The sequence below is a fragment of the Cetorhinus maximus genome, chromosome 2 (genome assembly GCF_964194155.1).
Source record: "Cetorhinus maximus chromosome 2, sCetMax3.hap1.1, whole genome shotgun sequence".
NCBI lineage: Eukaryota > Metazoa > Chordata > Chondrichthyes > Lamniformes > Cetorhinidae > Cetorhinus > Cetorhinus maximus.
Window position 1 is genome coordinate 183498168 of NC_135880.1, and position 20779 is coordinate 183518946.

The 20779-nt window shown below is 41.8% G+C and overlaps 1 protein-coding gene across 1 annotated transcript in view; it reads left to right on the top strand.

Moving 5' to 3' along the window:
- Positions 1-20779, top strand: part of cntln (centlein, centrosomal protein) — a 395750-nt gene that overhangs the window by 333117 nt on the left and 41854 nt on the right. Inside the window, exon 25 of the mRNA XM_078530355.1 lies at positions 17882-18070. Coding sequence (XP_078386481.1) covers positions 17882-18070 — 189 coding nt within the window. The remainder of the gene's footprint in view (positions 1-17881; positions 18071-20779) is intronic.

Here is a 20779-nt window from a genome sequence, read left to right on the forward strand (position 1 = left end):
CCTCTTGCAAGAATTAAAACTTTTCAGCTAAAGGTGTGAGATGCTTTAGGCTAATATTAGAAGATTTGTCCCTACTGTGGGTGTTATCTACACTCCCTGGCTACAGCGGTATAAGAAGGTGGCTCACTTCCAGCTTCTCAAGGGCTCTAGGGATGGGCAATAAATACCAGCCTTGCCAGTGATGCCCACATCCCCAGAATAAATAAAAAGGAAATAGCATCAACACTACTGTTTCAATGCATCATAAGCATTAAGTTAACAGGGAATAAATGTAACTTGTGCTGTCTATAGCATTTAACTAAATATGGTTTCTGCAACTTAATCGACTTCCAACATATTGTACATTAGTCTGATCTGTCTACAACATTCTAATCACTAATCTCTGCAATGCACTACTGAATTTCTATATTCTGTCTAATATTTACTTGAGTTCTATGTGACTCCCATCTACTCCCTGACATACACAATTCATTACAGATTTGTATATTATTTCAACTTTATCCCTTCAGATAAAGATTTCAGATGCAGATGTATTACATATAAACTCCATAGTTAGTAAAATTACTTATAAATTATGAACCCTAATAATAAATATTACTACTGATCAGTCTAGTTTCTTCTCAATCCGATTCTATTTTGTTTAAAATTTCAATATGTATTACTTATTCTGATCCATTATATAACTCAATATTACTATGATCTCTGATTTAAGATGCTTCTTTTCATACTGTATGCATAATTAATCACATTTCCATCTCTTTAAGTTATTAAAAAAAATCATTAATCTTTGAAACCAAATATACTCTGCTTGCTTGTGGGTAGCTACTGCCACAACATTTTAGCCACACTTAACATGATTCCAACCCCTCCACCCTGCTAAAGTGGAGGCAAGTGCAAATGATAACATGGTGGCAGACTCATATTATAACTTAGAAAATAAAGAGTTCACATGGCATACTGACACAGGCAGGCAAGCACATCATGCATTAATATTGATACTTTTTTGCATATCATTGACTGTGAGGTTGCCTGTGTATTTTTTTCTATATCGATAATATATTTTTAAAAACTCGTATCTGCTGAACTTCCTAAATGTGCCATTCCACTTCTTGTTGGGCATAGTTTTTGTGTCAACCTTCTCCCTATTATAAATGAGTAAGCCCACGTTAACGTATTTCCTATGTAAGCATCACACTGCAAAATCATGGCCTGATTGCAGTGAAGTATTTGGTGCATGGCTGCTACTGTGGTCCTCGCCATTGTTACGACTGGGATGGGAGGAGTGCGCAGTTGTTCTAGCTCCACTACTTCACAGGTCATCTCATTAGTTTAAAGGTTTAATTTACTCACCAACGTGGCCAGTTGTTTACCTTCACTACTGGTACCCAGAATAAAAGAGACTTCAACTAGGCTTCTTTCAAACTCATTAGTTTATTATAAAACCAGGCTTGTCAAATAGAAAGGCAAAGCTTATCAACATGCAGAACAGAATATGAAATTACACTAGTTACTTTTTTGAGATACTCTAAGTCATACACACACGCGCACGCACGCACACACATACACACACACGCACATGCACACACACGCACACACACACATACACACATACAAGCACACACATACAAGCGCACACACGCACACGCACGCACCAATGAAAATAAAATAGAAATGGAGTAATTCGACCAAAGGTTACAAGTCAATGACTCAAAGACAAAGGATAGACGCTGGAGTTCTTGAAATGGCATCTGGCTTATACGGTAGGTCTATCAGCATTGATCCACGATACAGTCAATGACTCTGGCACTGCTTTTCAGGCGGACTTGTGGAATACTCGAGAGTACTCTATACCAGCATGTAGAGCATCTCAGGAGCAGTTTATATTCACCTTCGACTGTGGACTGGCTCTGGATTGCAAAAGGTTGCTGTCTTCCATCTCAAACAGTTTGTCCTTCTCTTAAAGAAAAACTAAAACCCACTTTTAAAACACAGTTCCAGGCACCTTTTTTTTCAAAGCCACAAAACCCATGCGACTCCCTTTGTACACAGCTCACCAGGGTCAAGAGGTTGACAGTTTTTTTCAACTGCTTAATTACCCTTTCCTGTAAAAGGATGATTTTTCCAGGAATAGCAATCAAAGTCCTGCATTAACCCTTTAAGGGGCAGTGTATTTTAAAACACAAATTCTTCCATAATGTCCTTAGTCTTTGAAGACGAATCATTTTCTGTGAGTGTTCATGACACTTACCGTCTTGGAGTAATGAAACACCATGTTTATATGCATTTCACTACAGAGTGTAATTAGACATAAACAAAAAATACTAAAAGACACCCACACTCTCATTTATTCACTTTTTATACAAAGTTAATACAGTTAACTCTGTATCATTTTGGCCTTTAGCAAATTTAAGGCAAAGTTAAATTCTAAACAAAGCATCAGAAATTACATTGTCTTTTCCCCGTAATGTGAACAATCTTTAAGTGATAAGGCTGTTATAATAAACTCTATCAAAATAGTCTGGCATTTTGGTTTTTAAATTTGTCCACAAAGGCTAAGGAATTGTAATCAGTATATATCAGTGTCTTCCTGTGTCATGGCAGACATACACGTCAAAATGTTTAAAAGCTAATAGCAAACCCGAGTTTCCTTCTCCACTGCAGAGTATCTTTTTGGTGTCAATTCAGCTTTTTGGAAAAGTATCCCACTGGCCTTTTTATGCCCAATTCACCTTCTTGTAACAGGACTGCACCTACCCCCAGGTCACTATCATCATTTGCTACTTTGAAGATTTAGTGAAATTTGGAGCAGTCAACACTGGTTTATTGATCAGAATTGCTTTCAGCTTTTCAAAAGCTGTTTGGCACTCTTGTCCACACTACCTTGGCTTCCTTTTGTAACAAGTCCGTCGATGGAGGAGCTATAGTACTGAAATTTGGTACAAATTTTTGGTAAACCCACACATCCGCAAAAACCTCATGATCTTCTGCTTAGCTTTAGGGGCAGGGAACTCCACCAATGCTGCCATTTTTGCTGCTCATGGCAACACTTTTCATAAGAACATAATGTTCTTATGTTCTTAACACTTGTCCTTGCCCTATGATATGCCCCAGTTAAGTTAATCGCACTTTCACAAATTCACTTTTGGCGAGGTTTATTACCAAATCAGTTGGCTGTAATTTTTTAAACAGGGCTTCTAGCTGTTTCAGGCTGTGTTTCCAAGTGTCACTATATATCAGTATATCAATATAAACCACACAGTTAAGAACACCAGCCGCCACTAGGTTCATTAGCTTCTGAAAAGTTGCTGGGCGTTTTTTAGCTCGAATGGCATCACTTGGCATTGGAAAAGCCATCTGGCGTGACAGAGGCTGATGTTTCTTTAGCTCAGGGTGTTAAAGGAACCTGCCAATATCCCTTTCACAGATCTATTTGGTAAGAAACATGGCACTGCCAACTCTGTCAATACAGCCTTCCAAGCAAGGAATTGGGTAGGAAACTGCTTTCGTTACTGCATTGACCTTTCTGTAGTCTATATAGAATTTGGTTGAACTATCTGGTTTATATGGACCACTGAACCGTGCTTTCAGAGGCTCCCCCTGTAAAGACAATAACACTAACACCTCATCCCCTGGTTGTAATATTCGGGTCACAGCTGCTTATCAGCCCGTCCCTTCATCTTTGTCTGCGAAACTTTGAGAAGTTCTTGAGCCACCTTTCAGGCTCTGTGAGCTGTTTGGGGAACATAATCTAATACAGAGGATTTGTCCCTCTCTCCTAAAAACTTTTCTTTGATTAATTTCAGAGAAGCTCTTACTTCATGTCCATAAGTTAATTCAAAAGGGCTAAAACCAGTCGATTCATTCAGTGAATCTTGGATAGTAAATAAAAGAAAATCCAGTTCTATGTCCCAATCATGGGGATATTCATGACAATATGCTTTAATCATTGTTTTGGGAATCTGATTGTACCTCTCTAAAGCTCCCTGTGTTTGTGGTTGACATGCTGTGGACTTTAATTGTTTCATACCCAAACTACTCATTATGTTTTGAAAAATTTTAGACATACAATTGGAACCTTGATCTGACTGGATTTGCCACTAGTAAACCACATCGCGTAAAAAAATTGGGTCAACTTCTCTACCACGACCTTAGCTGTAATTGTTCTTAAAGGGATGGCCTTTGGAAATTGAGTTATCATATCCATAATAGTAAGAATATTCTGGTGTCCTGCTTTTGTTTTTGGTAATGGTCCCACACAGTCTACTAACGCCCTACTAAATGGTTCCTCAAAAACTGGTATAGGAATTAAGGGTACCGCTTTGATTGCATGTTATGGTTTTCCCACCATCTGGCATGTTTTGTAAAACGGCACCATGTCCTTGTGAAGACCTGGCCAGTAAAACTGCCGGTTTATCCACTCTTGAGTTTTCTGTATCCCTACATGCCCTGCCATAGGAATTTCATGTGCTATCCGTAATATCTACAATATTTGGGCGGTACCACTACCTGATGAACAACCCTTCATCTGCAGGTCTGTGAGGAGGTCTCTACTTCCTCATTAGAATTCATTTTTAACATCATAACATTCTGGAACTTCTTCAGCCTCAACTTCAGTTTGTGTTTATTGTGCTATCTTACTTAACTCTGGATCAGCATGTTGAGCCTCAACTAGAAAAGATTTGTTAAACATCTCTTTTGGATTACCTAAGGCTTTAAAGAACATTTCAGCGAACCAAATATCTGCCTGTGGTATCCCTTTAACTTCCGATGATGGATTTTGCTTAGCCATTGCTCGGGCCGTCACACACGAAGGAAAAATTCCTGGAACCTTTTCCTGTAACTGCTCCGTCTCTTTAACCTCACTAGGGTTTTCTGTAATTATGGGAGAAGCTACTGCTTTTGCTCCGGCTAAATCATTTCCCAAGAGTAAATCAACTCCTTTTACAGGTAACTTCTGAACAACCCCTACTGTCACTGTCCTAGACATTAGGTCACACTCCAAGTGCAGCTGATACAAAGGTACGGGTATATACCCCCCACCGATACCATTACTAAAACTTTGGCTTTTAATGCGCTTTCTGGGGAAATATTTATGCCTTTCTCCAGCAAAAGTGTTTGAGTGGTTCCGTATCTCTTGATATGATTATAGGTTTAGCTGTCTCATTTGAGGGATAAGGTGTTACTTTTCCTCTGGATAAGAATTCTTTATAACTCTCACCTATCTCATTCACCTCTTCTGAACTCACAGCAGTGTTCACACTCGGTTTCACCGCTGCAATTAACGCTACAACCTGATCTGTTGTATTTTCAGTCAGGGTTGTTTTTCCTGAATCACCTTTACGTACCCCAATAAGTCCCATGGATTTCCCCCTCAACTTTCAGCAATCGGCACGAACATGTCCCACTTTGTTACAATGGAAACACTCAGGCCTTTGAATATCACTTCCATCCTCAGCACCTTCCTTCCTGGTCTGAGTAGAAGTTGCTGGGGTATTCCCAGCTATCCCTTCTCTTGATTCTTCTTCAGAGATCTTCCAAAGTCATTTTTGTTTACAAGTGGATAAGAAACCTGGTCTCCATCCTCTGACCCTTCCAATTATTATTATTCCATGTCCAATCACCCATTGTTCACGTTTCAAATCCTGCAAGATAAACAATAAACAACAAACTTATTAGTTCATTATAAAACCAGCCTTGTCAAATAGAAGAGAAAAGCTTATCAAGATACAATATGGAATATGAAATTATACTAATTACTCTCTCAAGATTCCCTAAGTGTCTCTCTCACACGGGCACATGCACACGCACACCGCTACTCCCCACCCCTCCGGGTCACTCAGCTTCTTACCTCATTACAGCCTTGGTTCAAACATGGACAAAAGAGCTGAACTCCCGAGCTGAGGTGAGAGTGACTGCCCTTCACATCAAGGCAGCATTTGACTGAGTGTGGCATCAAGGAGCCCTAGCAAAACTGGAGTCAATTGGAATCAGAGGGAAAATTCTCCACTGGTTGGAGCCACGCCTAGTACAAAGGAAGATGGTTGTGGTTGTTGAAGGTCAATCATCTCAGCTCCAGGACATCACTGCAGGAGTTCCTCAGGGTAGTGTCCTAGGCCCAACCATCTTCAGCTGCTTCATCAATGACCTTCCTTCCATCATAAGGTCAGAGGTGGGGAAGTTTGCTGATGATTGCACAATGTTCAGCACCATTCACGACTTGTCAGATGCTGAAGCAGTCCATATCCAAATGCAGCAAGATCTGGACAATATCCAGGCTTGGGCTGATAAGTGGCAAGTAACATTCATGCCACACAAGTGCCAGGCAATGACCATCTCCAACAAGAGAGAATCTAACCATCGCCACTTGACGTTCAATGGCATTACCATCACTGAATCCCCCACTATCAACATCCTGAGGGTTACCATTGCCCATAAACTGAACTGGACTAGCCATATAAATACTGTGGCTATAAGAGCAGGTCAGGGGCTAGGAATCCTCCGACGAGTAACTCACCTTCTGACTCCCCATAGCCTGCCCACCATCTACAAGGCACAAGTGAGGAGTGCAATAGAATACTCTCCACTTGCCTGGATGAATGCAGCTCCCACAACACTCAAGCTTGACACCGTCCAGGACAAAGCAGCCCGCTTGATTGACACCACATCCACAAACATTTACTGCTTCCACCACCGGCGCACAGTAGCAGCAGTGTGTACCATCTACACGATGCACTGCAAGAACTCACCAAGGCTCCTTAGACAGCACCTTCCAAACCCACGACCATCTAGAAGGACAAGGGCAGCAGATAGATGGGAACACCACCACCTGGAAGTTCCCTTCCAAGTTACTCACCATTCTGACCTGGGAATATATCTCCGTTCCTTCACTGTCGCTGAGTCAAAATCCTGGAACTCCTTCTCTAACAGCACTCTGTGGGTGTACCTACACCACATGGCGGTTCAAGAAAGCAGCTCACCACCACCTTCTCAAGGGCAACTAGGGATAGGCATTAAATGCTGGCCCAGCCAGCGAAGACCACATCCCGTGAATGAATTAAAAAAATACACACAAGAACAATGAAATAGAAATAGAGGAATTCAGTTAAAGGTTAAAAGTCAGCGATTCAAAGGCAAAGGATAGACGGTGGAGCTCTTGAAAAGACGTCTGGGTTATACATTTGGTGTCTCAGCACTGATCCGCGAGACAATCAATGACTCTGGCACTGCTTTTCTGGTGGTCTCATGGAATACTTGAGGGCACTCTATTCCAGCATGTAGAGCATATCAGGAGCAGCTTATATTCACTTCCGGCTTGGACTGGCTCTGGATTGCAAAAGGCTGCTGTCTTCCTTCCCAAGCAGTTTTGGTCCTTCTCTTCTCAAAGCAAAAACAAAACCCACTTTTAAAACACAGTTCCAAGCACACTTTATTTCAAGGCCATAAAACTCATGTCCCCCATAGTACACAGCTCACCAGGGTCAAGAGGATGACAGTTTTTTTTCAACTGCTTAATTACCCTTTCATGTAAACGGATGCTTTTTCCAGGAATAACAATCAGAGTCCAGCATTAACTCTTTAAGGGACAGTGTCTTTTAGAATACAAAGTGTTCCAGAATGTTCTAAGTCATTGAAGATGAACCATTTTCTGTCATCAAAGTGTTCCTGACCCCGTGCATTTATTATCTCTCAGCTTGACTATTCCAATGCACTCCAGGCCACCCTCCCACGTTCTACTCTTGTAAAGTTGTGGTCATGTTCTAATTCGTACCAAGTCCCATTCACCCAACACCTCTGTGCTCACTGACCTCCATTGGCTCGCAGTTAAGCAGCATCTCCATTTTAACATTTCTATCCCAGTTTTCAACTCCATCCATCACCTGTACCTCTGCAATCTCCTCCAGTCTTTCAGCCTTCTAAGGTATCCATTGTCCTCCAAGTCTGGCCTCTTGAGAATCCCAGATTTTAATCACACCACCCCTCGTGGCCATGCCTTCAATAACCTGGGCCCTGAGCTCTGGAATCCTCTCTTGGAACCTCTTCAACTCTCTACTCCTTTCTCCTCCTCTAAGACACTCCTTAAAATCTACTTCTCATCTGTTCTAGTATCCCTTTGATGTTAAATCTTATTTGCTAATGCTTCTGTGAAGCACCTTGGGGCATTTTATTACATTAACAATGCAACATAAATAAAAGTTGTTGTTTCATCTAAGGTGAGCTTTCAAAGGGTATGTATAAACCAGATTTTAATATGTAATTTAAGTAATATTAATACAATCTCTGATTTAAGATGCTCTTTTCCTAGCCCTTATTCCAAAAGCCTTTAATTTATACATTTTTATTCAGTAACACGTCACTTGCAACATTTTCTCCAATTCCTTGCATGCCCCCCACTAAGCCTTCTTGATTATTGCTTCTGCCCATCATTGACCAGCATTGACTCTCCTTTCCCACAACTCAAATTCAAAAGAACCCCTCCTTTTCTATAAATCACTCCGTTTCCTCACCAAGGCTGTTGTTTATAGGTGTCTTCCTAGAAACGGTGCTTTATTACTGTAGCCTGAAAGCTTTTTCCTTTTCAATAACCATTAAGAGAGATGCCAGATTGGACACTTCAATGAAAGAGCAATTCCTTTGTGGGAAGGTAGTAGCTTTGGACTAATCAAGCTCAAATTGAATCAGCTTCAGCTCTGCAAAATGGAGCTTTGCCATATTCCTTTGAAAAGATTGCCTGCACTCAAACATGTATTTGCAGCTCTAGTTGGAGCCTGACATCTAACTCTGCACGGTGGCCTTGTACCTCTTCACGAATGCTCCTCCTGGACTTGCCAGAGAATCTCATGCAGACTGTGCACAACTGCTAAAGTTGTTATTGCCTGAGGAAAGGCACCTCAGGCAATTTGTGATTTGCAATGAAGAACGCCTGTAGCATTAGAGGGAAAAAGTGAAATTCAGTGATATTTTTCATAGGACTTGGCTGTGCAAAGCAAATAAACAGCCGGTATCATCTGACACATTCTGTGTTTGGAAAAACAGAAACTGGGCAGTGAAGCATGACAATTAACTCATCCATCAAAGATACTAAAGAATGGATTTTATTACCACTTAGAACTTGATAATTATTCACACACACATGATAACTTTGGAAATTACATGTGAGCAGGTTAAAATAACTAGAGAGTGACCAGTGTACTCTTAAGCATGGGTAAGAGAGTACAGTCAATTCTACAACAATACAATATTCAGATATTTTCAAAGGCACTAATATATGTAACTGTATATTTCTTCCTCTCTGCAGTAATGCTGGTATATGTAGAAGACAGTATATGAAATTATCCCCTAAAAGCATCAACAACACAGCTGTCACTTTTCAGAATGTTTGTGCATTTAGAATGTTTTAATGTTAAAAGTATGTTTTTACTGAAGAGTTGCCAGAGGATAATTCCTAGTCGGCATGGGGTAGATCCCATATTGGACTTTATGCCTGTAATAGAGCTTTGCTGAGAACCAGGGCGAATCTTGAAATCGGGGAAGGCCATATGCAGAAATGAGGCTATGTCACCTTTTTGGTAAAGAATGTTGGATTTCTTACAGAGCAGGAGAAGCCTCTCGCAAGTCTCAAAAATTATTAATTTGCAGGGGAATAACCAGATTTTATCATTTTGTTTCACATTTCCATCTTCCCCATCCCCTTTTTAATTACATTTTGCTGAGAGTGAAGGTTTTTTTCATTTTGTTGGATATTTTCCTGCCTTTGTTTTCCTTCCTTGGGTTGTTATGGCCATTTGATAGCACCATACAAAGTTGTGAGGGTGAGAACTCCTTGGGAGTTCAGTGACAATAAATGCATTGTACAGGGGAGGCAACATCACAAGGACCAGAAGGGCACAGGAGTGACATCACTACCAATAATGCCCTCAATGCTGACCTTCCTGGAGTGGAAAATCTATGGGTGTGGGGGTTGCCCCTTACAAAGGATGTCATTTGATCCCAGAAACGATAACTATCAGTCACAATCAGGTCTCTGCATTTTTACTGTGGATTCTTGCCAGTCTCCTACCAGAGTTACAATGGGAGGTTTCAAGTTATAATTAGTGTTTTTATGCCAAATATAATGGTTCTAGATAGCTTAAATGAGCTGCTTCAGTGAGTAAAAGCTATTATATTTGAGTTCTAGAATTAAATTTAATCTCCTTTAATAGGTACTGTGTCCGTGTCATTTTTTCCCTTGTTGATATTCTGAACAAATCCTCAGGCATGTGGAGTGCTTCATTCCATAGAATGAAGGCCTTAAACTCTCAGCCTGAGGAGCCTGAAACCTTCAGCACGCAGATTCTGCTTTTAAAATAATGATGGGATAGTGCTCTGCAGATGGCAGCTTGGGTGGAGCAGGCCGTCAACAGCATTTGCAATACCTTGGAGGACTACTTAACAACAATTTAGTGCACCTGGGGGCACATGGCTCTTTCAGGAACATCACAGCACCCAGCATGTAATGAAATGCAAGTCGCAAAATGTTTACTCGAGTAAAATGATAAAGAAAATACAGCAGAAACTGCTTATTACTGCTCGGTGAAGGGAAGCAAGCAGGCATCATGAGAAAGAGACACTTCACAAAACCTAGTGAAAGAACAGCTTTAAAGAAAAGTCACATCCTGAGACAGAGCATCAATACAGGAAAATGGCTCTGCATGGCCTCTAATCCACAGCGACTCAGATCTAATGGCTGCAGTGAGAATGGTGAATTTGTCTACAGCTGATTGCCAAGCCTAGAAGAGGCACTTTGGCACAAGGCTTCCTTGGCAGCAGTTCAGTATCCGTGGAGGAAGCCAGGACTCAATTTCTCCATCTTACTACAGATGTCCCTGGAGGAGTCACGTGACCCAGGGTGGACTAAATTGTTGTTAAGTAGTTCTCCAAGATATTTCAAATGGTATTGACGACCTGCTCCACCCAAGCTGCCATCTGTGGAGCACTATCCCATCATTGCTTTAAAAGCAGAACCTGCGAGCTGAAGGTTTCAGGCTCTTCAGGCTGTGAGACAATTTCCTTTAACTCTCTGGCAAGCATTGAGCTCCGTGTTTCACCCAGTCTCTAACTGCCCCAATGTGGATGCCTTTAGGCTGGTGATTGAGGGATGGAGTGACTAAGGATACATGCTGCAAAGGCCTGGTGTTGGCAGTTTCTGAGAGGCTTGCTTCTTGATGTTGCAGCTGATTCAGAGAAGAAAGAAAGGTGAAAGATTCATGAGGAGTGCAGCTCACTCACATCACTGTCAGCTGAGGGAGTGACATGAGACAATAAATATAGCCTTGCCAACATTGATTGCATCCTGAGGACCGTTTTTTAAAAATGGTTGCAATTTCACTGACAATTACTGAATGGTGTGAAAGGAAGTAAACCCTCAGCCGTGTCTGCCTCTCCTCTGACCACACCGTGCCCCTTCCCCACCCCTTCCCCATCCTCCCATAGCGCCTCTGGCCATTATTTGTATGCTGCCTTATCTCTCTGTTATTGGGTGTCTTGTCTTAGAACAAGAGATGCAAATAGGCCAAATTTGCTTTAGTAACTGGGATATGCAGTAAAAACCAGGTACCTGCATGCAGTCTATAATGGCTATGCTGACAAGTGACTGTAACAAACAAGTATATGTAGGGTAAGTGCATGTAAGGAGCAAGTGAAAGAATAATTCCAATTGAAGACTGGAGGTATAAAGTTCACTGTGCTACTCCCTGGCCAATGATGATAAACCACTAAAGCACTTCAACAAACTGTGGCGGGGAAATGATAAACATACTTAGTATTGGTATTGCTGTAGTTGTGCATTCTTAGAAGATGTAGCTGATTCACCATTACCTTATCTGGCCTGGCCTGTTGAATTTGTGCCCATCTTTCCTACCACCTCCTATTTGAATCTCCCCACATAGGCTTCTGCCCCTGTCACTGCACCAGAACGGCTCTAACTAAAGCCACAAATGATATCCTGTGTTATTCTGACTTTGGTGCATTAATTTCCTCATCCTTCTCAATTGCTTTGTAACTTTTCACACAGTCAACCACACTATCCTCCCTGAGCACATCTGCTCCCTTGTCAATGTTGGTGTGTCTGCCCTTGGGTGATTTCACCCTCATCTATCTGATCATACCCAGACTATCTCCAGCAATGGTTCTCTTTCTGTCCCACACGGTTACCTCTGAAATCCCCAAGGATCCATCCTTGACTATCTCCTTTTCTTCATTCACATGCTATCCCTTGCAGCATCATCCGCAGACATGGAATCAGCATCCACACATACACGTGATACCCAGCTGTCTCTCTCCATGAGCTCTTTTGGTCCCTGTTTTTGACAGACTGCTTTTTTGATATCCAATCTTGGATGAGCTTCAGTTTCCTCCTGGCAGTCATGGAAGACTGAAGCTATTCATCCTTAGTTCCTACTACAAACACCACAGCCTCACCATCCGTTTCACCTCCATCTATGCACTGTCCAAGCCTGAACTTGACTTGTAGCAGTCTTATATATTCTTCATAAGCCTTTAAAATTATGTTGATGGCAAGACAGTGTTATTAGATCATTCTGAATCAAAAGGGTGTTTTTTATTGTTAAAAAATGCATATTTTGTAACTGACTATGACTGCCTTCCAATAGCGTCAATGTGAATCAGTATATATGATATATCCTTCACCAACTCTGCCTGAATCTCTGCAGAACTTTTAAATATTAAAATCTCAAAAAAATTATTCATTGTCACAAATACGAACTTGCAATTGCACTTTCAGAATATGAAACTGATAAAACGGATGCTCAGGGCCCTTTTGTAGAAGCATTGACAGTTACTGTGAGTGTTATTCATTGTATTAAAGGATTGCTTTTTATACATAGAGCCCTAGCATTGCAATGCAGCTGCTTTATAATACCAATAATATGAACTCACAATTATGAATCATTAATAACAAATGATGATTGAGATTAATTGTTGGCATTACAATGCATTCTTTTGGGAAGGCAGACTAGCATTTAGATGCCACTGTCATCCTTAGCACAGTATTAAACTTCAGGAGTTTAAAATGTGCCCTCTGGTCAAAACTTTATTAGAGTTATTAGACAAGGTTGTCAAAAGTGGAAGTTGCTGTCAAGTGCCGGGTTTAAGTTGCTTTGGGGCAACTGTCATTAAGCCGAGTGAACAACTCGAGAGTAAGGAAGCTGTTTGCTCCGGGAGTATCCTCTTTGTGTGAACTCTCCACAGATGAATGCATGAATACAATGTGATCAGATTTTAATTATAGCTATTGCAGTATCGCGTGGAAAAATTATTACATCAATCAATAAAGTAAGACAAAGAAACCAGGCTCATGTGCTACAGGCTGTTGAAACTATTGTAGTTGTGCTCAGTTCACACATGCTTAAAAATATGTGCCTTCTCCACCTAATGAGAACAGTCTTTAGCATATTGCTAGCAGTCCTGACACACCTTTTCCAGATGTTACAGCATGTACGTGTCTTTTATGTAAATTATGGGGTGCAGTAATTACAAGCTTCAGTATTTGAAAACTAGAAAACCATGAATGAACTTGATCCATGACCACAAATGTAATTACATTTTAGATTATTCCTTCTATTCCCTTCATCTCACAGTAAAAGTCTTCCTCCCTAAACCTTCCCCTTTAATAATCTTTTTTAAAATCCATCCCTTCAACCCTTAGTAATCTCTTCAATCCTATCCCTTCCTGGCTTGGCAATGTTTTCATTATATCTACGTGTGAATTTCTCTGGCACATTTTTTAATATTGAAGGTACTACACAAATTTTTCTCCGTGGTCCCTGCAATTTAGCAGGATGAATTGGCAGTACAGTTTCAATTATGTGTCTTGTATGTAAGTATCCCACCGTTTGCCAATCAATATTTTTGTTTTAGAAAGATTCCTGCCAACTCTGATGGGACATGGATTGTCAGCCAGTTTCACTTTAAAACTCAATCATTGTTCTCAATTTACCTAATAGTAAGTACAAGTTGAGTAAGTAATGAAACATTGGGGTCCACCACTGCTCCATAGTGACAATACTGTACCAGCAGAGCTTGGGTGCAATGAGCAGAATAAATCGATGAACCTTTGTTTAAAAAAACTAAAAATGTAATTGAAATACATAAAAAGTTGCTCAATTCAAATTGCAGGGTAATTGGAATTGTGCATAAAAGGTTTGCTGTGCTATTTTAATTCATGTGTTTAATTCAAATTACTGAATAATTTATTCAAATTGGGCAAAGGATGACTTTGAATCATCAGACATTTACCACAAGTAAAAGGAAGCAACGAGTGAGGAGCATAGTGGCACGCTCCATTTGAGTACAAGTGGTAGGACACAACTTCACATCCTGTGAGCTCTTACACACTTGCATTCCCAATCTCAACTGTATGATTGTCAGTTTATACTATCTAAAAGCAGTAGATCTCCCAGATTGAGAGCACCAGAATGCACCTGCCCCTATCCCTGCCCATCTGCTGCTGAAACCTTCATCCATACCTTTGTTATCTTTTAGATTTGATTATTCTGATGCACTCCTGGCCATCCAAAACCAAATCCCTTCATGTCCTCACTCCTCCCTGTTTCTGTAATCTCATCCAAATTTACAACTCTCCAAGATACCTGCGCTCCACCAATTCTAGCATCTTGAGCTTCTCCGATTTTAATCCCTCCACCTTTGGTGTAATCAGCTGTCAAGACCCTAAACTTTGGAATTCCCTTCCTACAACTTTCCACCTCTCTTCCTCGTTCCTCTTTTAAGATGCTCCTTGAAACATCTATCTTTCACCAAGCTTTTGGATGCCTTTCATAATATCTCCTTATGTGGCTTGATGTTAAAGATATTTTTTTTATCCATTCATGAGATGTGGGCATTGCTAGCAAGGCCAGCTTTTATTGCCTACCCTTCATTGCCCCTGAGAAGGTGGTGGTGAGCTGCCTTCTTGAACCGCTGCAGTCCCTGTGATGTAGGTAAACTGTGATGTAGGTGCTGTTAGGGAGGGGTTTCCAAGATTTTGACCCAGCGACTGTGAAGGAACGGCGATATATTTCCAAGTGGGGATGGTGAGTGGCTTGGAGGGGAACTTCCAGATGGTGGTGTTCCCATGTGTCTGCTGCACGTGTCCTTCTAGACAGTAGTGGTCATGGGTTTGGAAGGTGCTGTCTAACAAGGCTTGGTGAATTCCTGCAGTGCATCTTGTACATGGTACATGCTGCTGCTACTGTGCGTCAGTGGTGGAGAGAGTGAATGTTTGTGGATGGGGTGCAAATCAAGCGGGCTGCTTTGTCCTGGATAGCATCACTCAGTTTTGTCCTGGATGGTGTCAAGCCTTTTGAGTGTTGTGGGAGCTGCGCTCATCCAGGCAAGTGGGGAGTATTCCATCACACTCCTGATTTGTGCCTTGTACATGGTGGACAGGCTTTGGGGAGTCAAGAGGTGAGTTACTCGCCACAGGAATCCCAGCCTCTGACCTGCTCTTGTAGCCACAGTATTTATAAGGCTAGTCCAGTTCAGTTTCTGGTCAATGGTAACCCCCAGGATGTTGAGCAGAATCGTCCCAGATTTGCATTAAGTGCGATAGCAGACGGGTAAAATGACGTTTTACCCACTGGCCACAATGGCAGCTTTTCACACCGTATCACCCCAAACCCTCCACATGAATTATGCATTCCCAAAAAACATGCCATTTCCATGGTGGTTGGGCTCTCTGTGGCATCTTGGGACATTTTGCTACATTAAAGGTGCTATATGAATGCACATTGTTGTTGGGTCCATTTCCTATTTTCAAGCAGTTGCGTTCAGAGTTAGATTGAAAGTAGATCACCATTCTACCTACTTAAATGGTGAAGGTGCTGAGATGAAGATGAGAAGTATTATCTTTTTATCAATTTGTTCCTTATTTTAAGCTTATTAGAATTTCTTGTCCATTTTAGGAGATTATGCATTGATTAACCCTGAGGTTTTAAATAACATTTTGCTGAAACTGGAAAGTAAAATGAGTGTTCCTGCAAATTGACAGCAAAATATATTGACAATGCTAATATCAATACCATCTATAAGATATTTAAAGATCTTGCCCCCATTTGCATTTTCTTCAGTTGGCGGTGGGCCCTTTCTCCATAGAAACTGCACCTCTAGTCAGCATTCTCAGCAGTGGCTCTTTGTTCCCCACACTGGTTAGACTTCCACAGCTTCTTGTACTGAGCTCCTCACCTGTAGCCTTTAACTGCCCATTTTTTTTTGCAGTTGCATCCCATTCATTTCCAAAGCCAGAATTTCCCCAGCACCGTGCCTGTTCCCTGCTTCACAAAACTGCCTGTCACCACCAACAGAGCTCTTTACGTGCCAAAGACTAAATCTTCCTCTTCCTCTCTCCCTCCTCCTCCCTCTTACCCATTTCCCTTTCTCATCCTCTCACTCTTCCTCCCCATTCTTCCTCTTCTCATCCTCCTCACTCTGCCCTTTACCTGTCCATTGCCATCTTCCTTTATCTTCCTCCCCATTCTCCACTGCCTCTTTCTCCTTTCTCCCATTCATCTTGCTCTCTCGCTATCCATCTTCATTTCTTTTCTTCTTCCTTCCTTTTTCCTTTCTCCATCACTTTTTGCTTCTCCCTGTCCCTCTTTTAACTCCCAACACACCACTCCATTTCCCTCCTTCCTCCCTGTCATTTTCTCCTTCCTGCTTTCCCTCCCCTTGTAACCTCTCAATTTCTCTCGCTGCCCCTTGCCATCTCCCTCATCCTCCACTTACCCTTTCCCCCTTCTCTCCCTAATCCTATCATCCCTTAACCTCTTCTCTTTCTCCCTCCTTACCTCATTCACCTTGCTTCCCACTCCAACCTTCTCCTCTCTCCTCCTTCACATCTTTCTTTAAATCTTCTCCACTTTATCCTACCTTTCTCCTTCCTTGTCCTATCTTTCCCTTGCTGTTTCCACCCTTCCCTCCTTTGTCAGGACTGTGTAATTACAACATGACAAGTTTACATGGGCAATTTTCATGATATATATGGGAATGCAGGAATTTATAGTAGCAACATAAACATAAGAACAGAATACATGACTATGAAATAAGGACAGAATTATATGTGTGTGTGCTGGCCCAGTTATCCCCAAAGCTCTCTCAAAGAGGAAACTTGGTATTGACTCCTTGGGAGTAATATCCCGGGACATTGAGTAGCAATATGATGGAAATATAGAAGCACTCCTACTTTTCTGATTAATTTGTTAATAGACCAAGTCTGACATAGAGAAAAAAATATATTTGTAAAGCACCTTATTTTGCCTAATGACATGAACAAGCAACTAACTCATATAATATTAGATTCAGAGTGTGGGGCTTTAATCACATAGAATTAAATTTACACTGAATGTACAGCGCAGAAACAGACCATTCAGCCCATCTGTACAATGCTGGTATTCATGTCCCACATGGGCCTTCTCCCACTCTATTTGCTTAATCTCACACTATTGACATAACCTGTTCCTTTCTGCCTCATATGTTTGTCATTTTCCCTTAAGCGCATCTATGCTATTTGCCTCAAATACTCTTTGTGGTAGCAAATTCCACATTCTAACCACTCTCACCAATGACCCCACGTTCTGGAATTCCCTCCCTAAACCCTTCTGCTTCACCACCTCTCTCTCCACCTTTTAAGACCCCCCTTAAAAGTCACCTCTTTGACCAAGCTTTTGGTCCCCTCTTGTAGCATCTCCTTTAGCTCAGCCATTATTTTTTCCTTATGTCGGTGTGAAGCACCTTGACCTGTTTCTTTTCCCCAAAGGTTCAGTTAGATGCAAGCTTCAATCACTCAGATTTGTGCATTCCTGTGTAAATAATGGCTTGATTCTTTTGACAGGCCCTGGCCAGAGAGATATGCAGAGAAATTCAGAGCAGAAGAATCCAGTTGAAAAGGACAGAGGTGAAAGAAATAAGTCATGAAGGCCTTTCAAAGGAGTCTATCAATAGAGCCCAATCCATGGCTGCATCTATTTTGAACATTTCTCAAAGTGATCTGCAAGATATATTGGATCTTGAGGATGAAGTGGTAAGAAATATTTGCACATGTATTCTAGTTATCAGTGTTATAAAGAAGTGGAGGAAAATGGTGATTTAAGAAGGACATTTTCCCTAAGACATGTAAATGTTTGTAAGATTGAGAATAGTAGGTTGAATGAAAAGATCAATTCAGATTTACATCCAGTAGATTAAGGTCACTCACTATTCTTTCATTTTGAAGAATTGCAGCTAACATTTTGTTTTATATTTGATTATCTTGTACTATTCAATTGTCACCATAGTCCTAGAGGACCATAGGCTGCTCTCTCATTAGAGAGAGATGACTGGTGGTGAGTTTCATCTGAGGGTCAGCACGCCTCAGACAAGGTTGAGATGGTGGAGCCATCATGGATGACCTCAGCAGGTATGGGAATTGAACCTGCGCTGTTGGTGCCCCTCTGCATCACAAACCAGCTGTCCAGCCAACTGAGCTAACCGACCCCCATTATTCAATCATAAACTTTCAGGTACAACACTTCCATGACTACAAATGTCTCATGCAAGCTCTCAAAAATCCTGACGAGCTACAGGTTAGCAGATCCTATTAGGTTGGCCTTAGCTAGGACCTTCACAGGATTAGTCCTTCACATAACCTTTGATTTTGTTCCTCAGTAGTTGTATGGTTCAGCTTGAAGTCCTGCTCTGGCAGCAGAGTGTGGGATCGCGACACAATAGTAGTTGCTGTAGTCTTTTCATAAATGTCTTTATTCCATAGTCTCTCAAGAGCTGCCTCCCATCAAGGAAGTTGAGGATTCATCAATTACTAGCAACTGCTATAATTTGATTATTCTTTATATGAATGTATGTGCTCTGTACACATAGGGACATAGGACTTAGGAGCAGGAGTAGGCCATTCCTTGAACCTGCTCCACCATTCAATAAGCTCATGGCTGATCTGGTTGTGGTCTCACCTTTCATCTTTAAGCTACCTGGGAATGCCAGAGATATTCCTGCAGAGGGTTGTTGTGTGAACGAAAAATATAAATGAAAAAGAATTTGCATTTCTATAGCACCTTTCTCAATCTCAGGAAGCCCCAAAGAGCTTAACAGCCAGTGAAGCTCTTTTGAAGTGTCGCAACTGTTGTAATGTAGGAAATGCGGCAGCTACTTTGGGTACAGCAACATCTCACACACAGCAGCATGATAATGACTCGATTATCTGTTTTAAAGATATTGGTTGAGTGATAAATATTGTTCAGGACACTGGGGGGGCTTTCTCCTGACCATAGAGCTAGAGTCATAATGGCACAGAAGGAGGCCATTCAGCCCATCAAGTCCATGCGGGCTCTCTGTAGAGCAATCCCGTCAGCCTCATTTCCCCATTCTACCCCATAGCTCTACAAGTTTATTTCCCTCAAGTGTCCATTTCTTTTGAAACCATTAATTGTCTTCACTTCCACCACCTTCATAGGCAGCGAGTTCCAGGCCATTACCGCTCGCTGTGTAAAAACGTTCTTCCTCACATTCCACCTGCATCTCTTGCATCAGCTTTGAATAATGCCATGTCCACGAAGGAGGGCAGACAGGACCTCAATTTATTCTCAGTGCTTCAATGGAGTACCAGCCTACATTATGTGCTCAAGTCTCTAGAGTGAACCTTGAACCTATGACCTTCTAACTCAGAGGTAAGAGTGCAACTATTCAGCTCAGCTTCTTAAAACCTGCCTATTTGACCAAGCTTTTAGTTACCTTCTTTTGTTTAATGATTATCTTGTTTCAGAACGTTTTGTTACGTTTATGGCGCTATATAAACTTCGAGTGGTTTGCTGATATCTACTTATGACTATGGTGTTGAGGACCAAAAAGGTCGATGTGATGAACTAGAATGTGGCACTAGTGTGCTAATTTGCTTCTCATTTTCACACCACGCCACTGGCTAGCAACAACAGGAAAAAGAGAGTCAAATGTGAAGTCACTCCCTGTCAGTACACAGCTTCTCCATTGGCAAGTCCTCAGCTCTGCCTCCTCGTGGTGACACATGGAAATTGGGTCGGACATGGTCCCAGGCTAAAACTCCAGAGGAACTCAGAGGAGGTTTGGTCCCCAGACATGCAGTACATGCAGGAACACTGATGACGTGGACACATTATGGTGCTCATGAATCAAACTCCCAGCTACAGGCGAATAGCTCTGCTGCCTTGTGGATTCCTTGGGAGAGTTGAAGGCTAAGGGAGAAAACTCTGACAAAAAGTCTGGAATGGAGCCCAAAAGTAGGCTGACGTCTTAACATGTCTTCTTTCCAGGAACTCCTGTAACCAAGCTGTTACCAAACGTAGTGCGTTGCATTCCTTTGGGCTCAACGGGGAGGTCGAGAGGGGGCCTATGACATTTGGACAGCCCAGGGTCTCCATAAATTTTGCCCAGGCTTGCGCCTTGGAGAAGACACTCCAGTTTCACTGCAGAGCTTTAACACAACATGGGAGGCAGCAGTCATCAACTCGATTGGCATAGCGAACGGGTGCTACGGGCTGTTTCCATCGTGTCCCGTTGGTCAGCCACCGCCCACCTCAAGTTGGGCAGCCCACAGCTGGTAAGGTGCTGAGCCGCCAAGGTCCATCTGTTTCAATGGGTGCTTGGAGCTTCGAGTGTCTGCTCAACAAGTGGACAGGATCCATCGCATCAGGCAAACAAGCCAAATAAACAAAAAGAAAGAAGATGCCAACTGTTCAGTTGGCAAGCTGGAACATCAGGACCATAT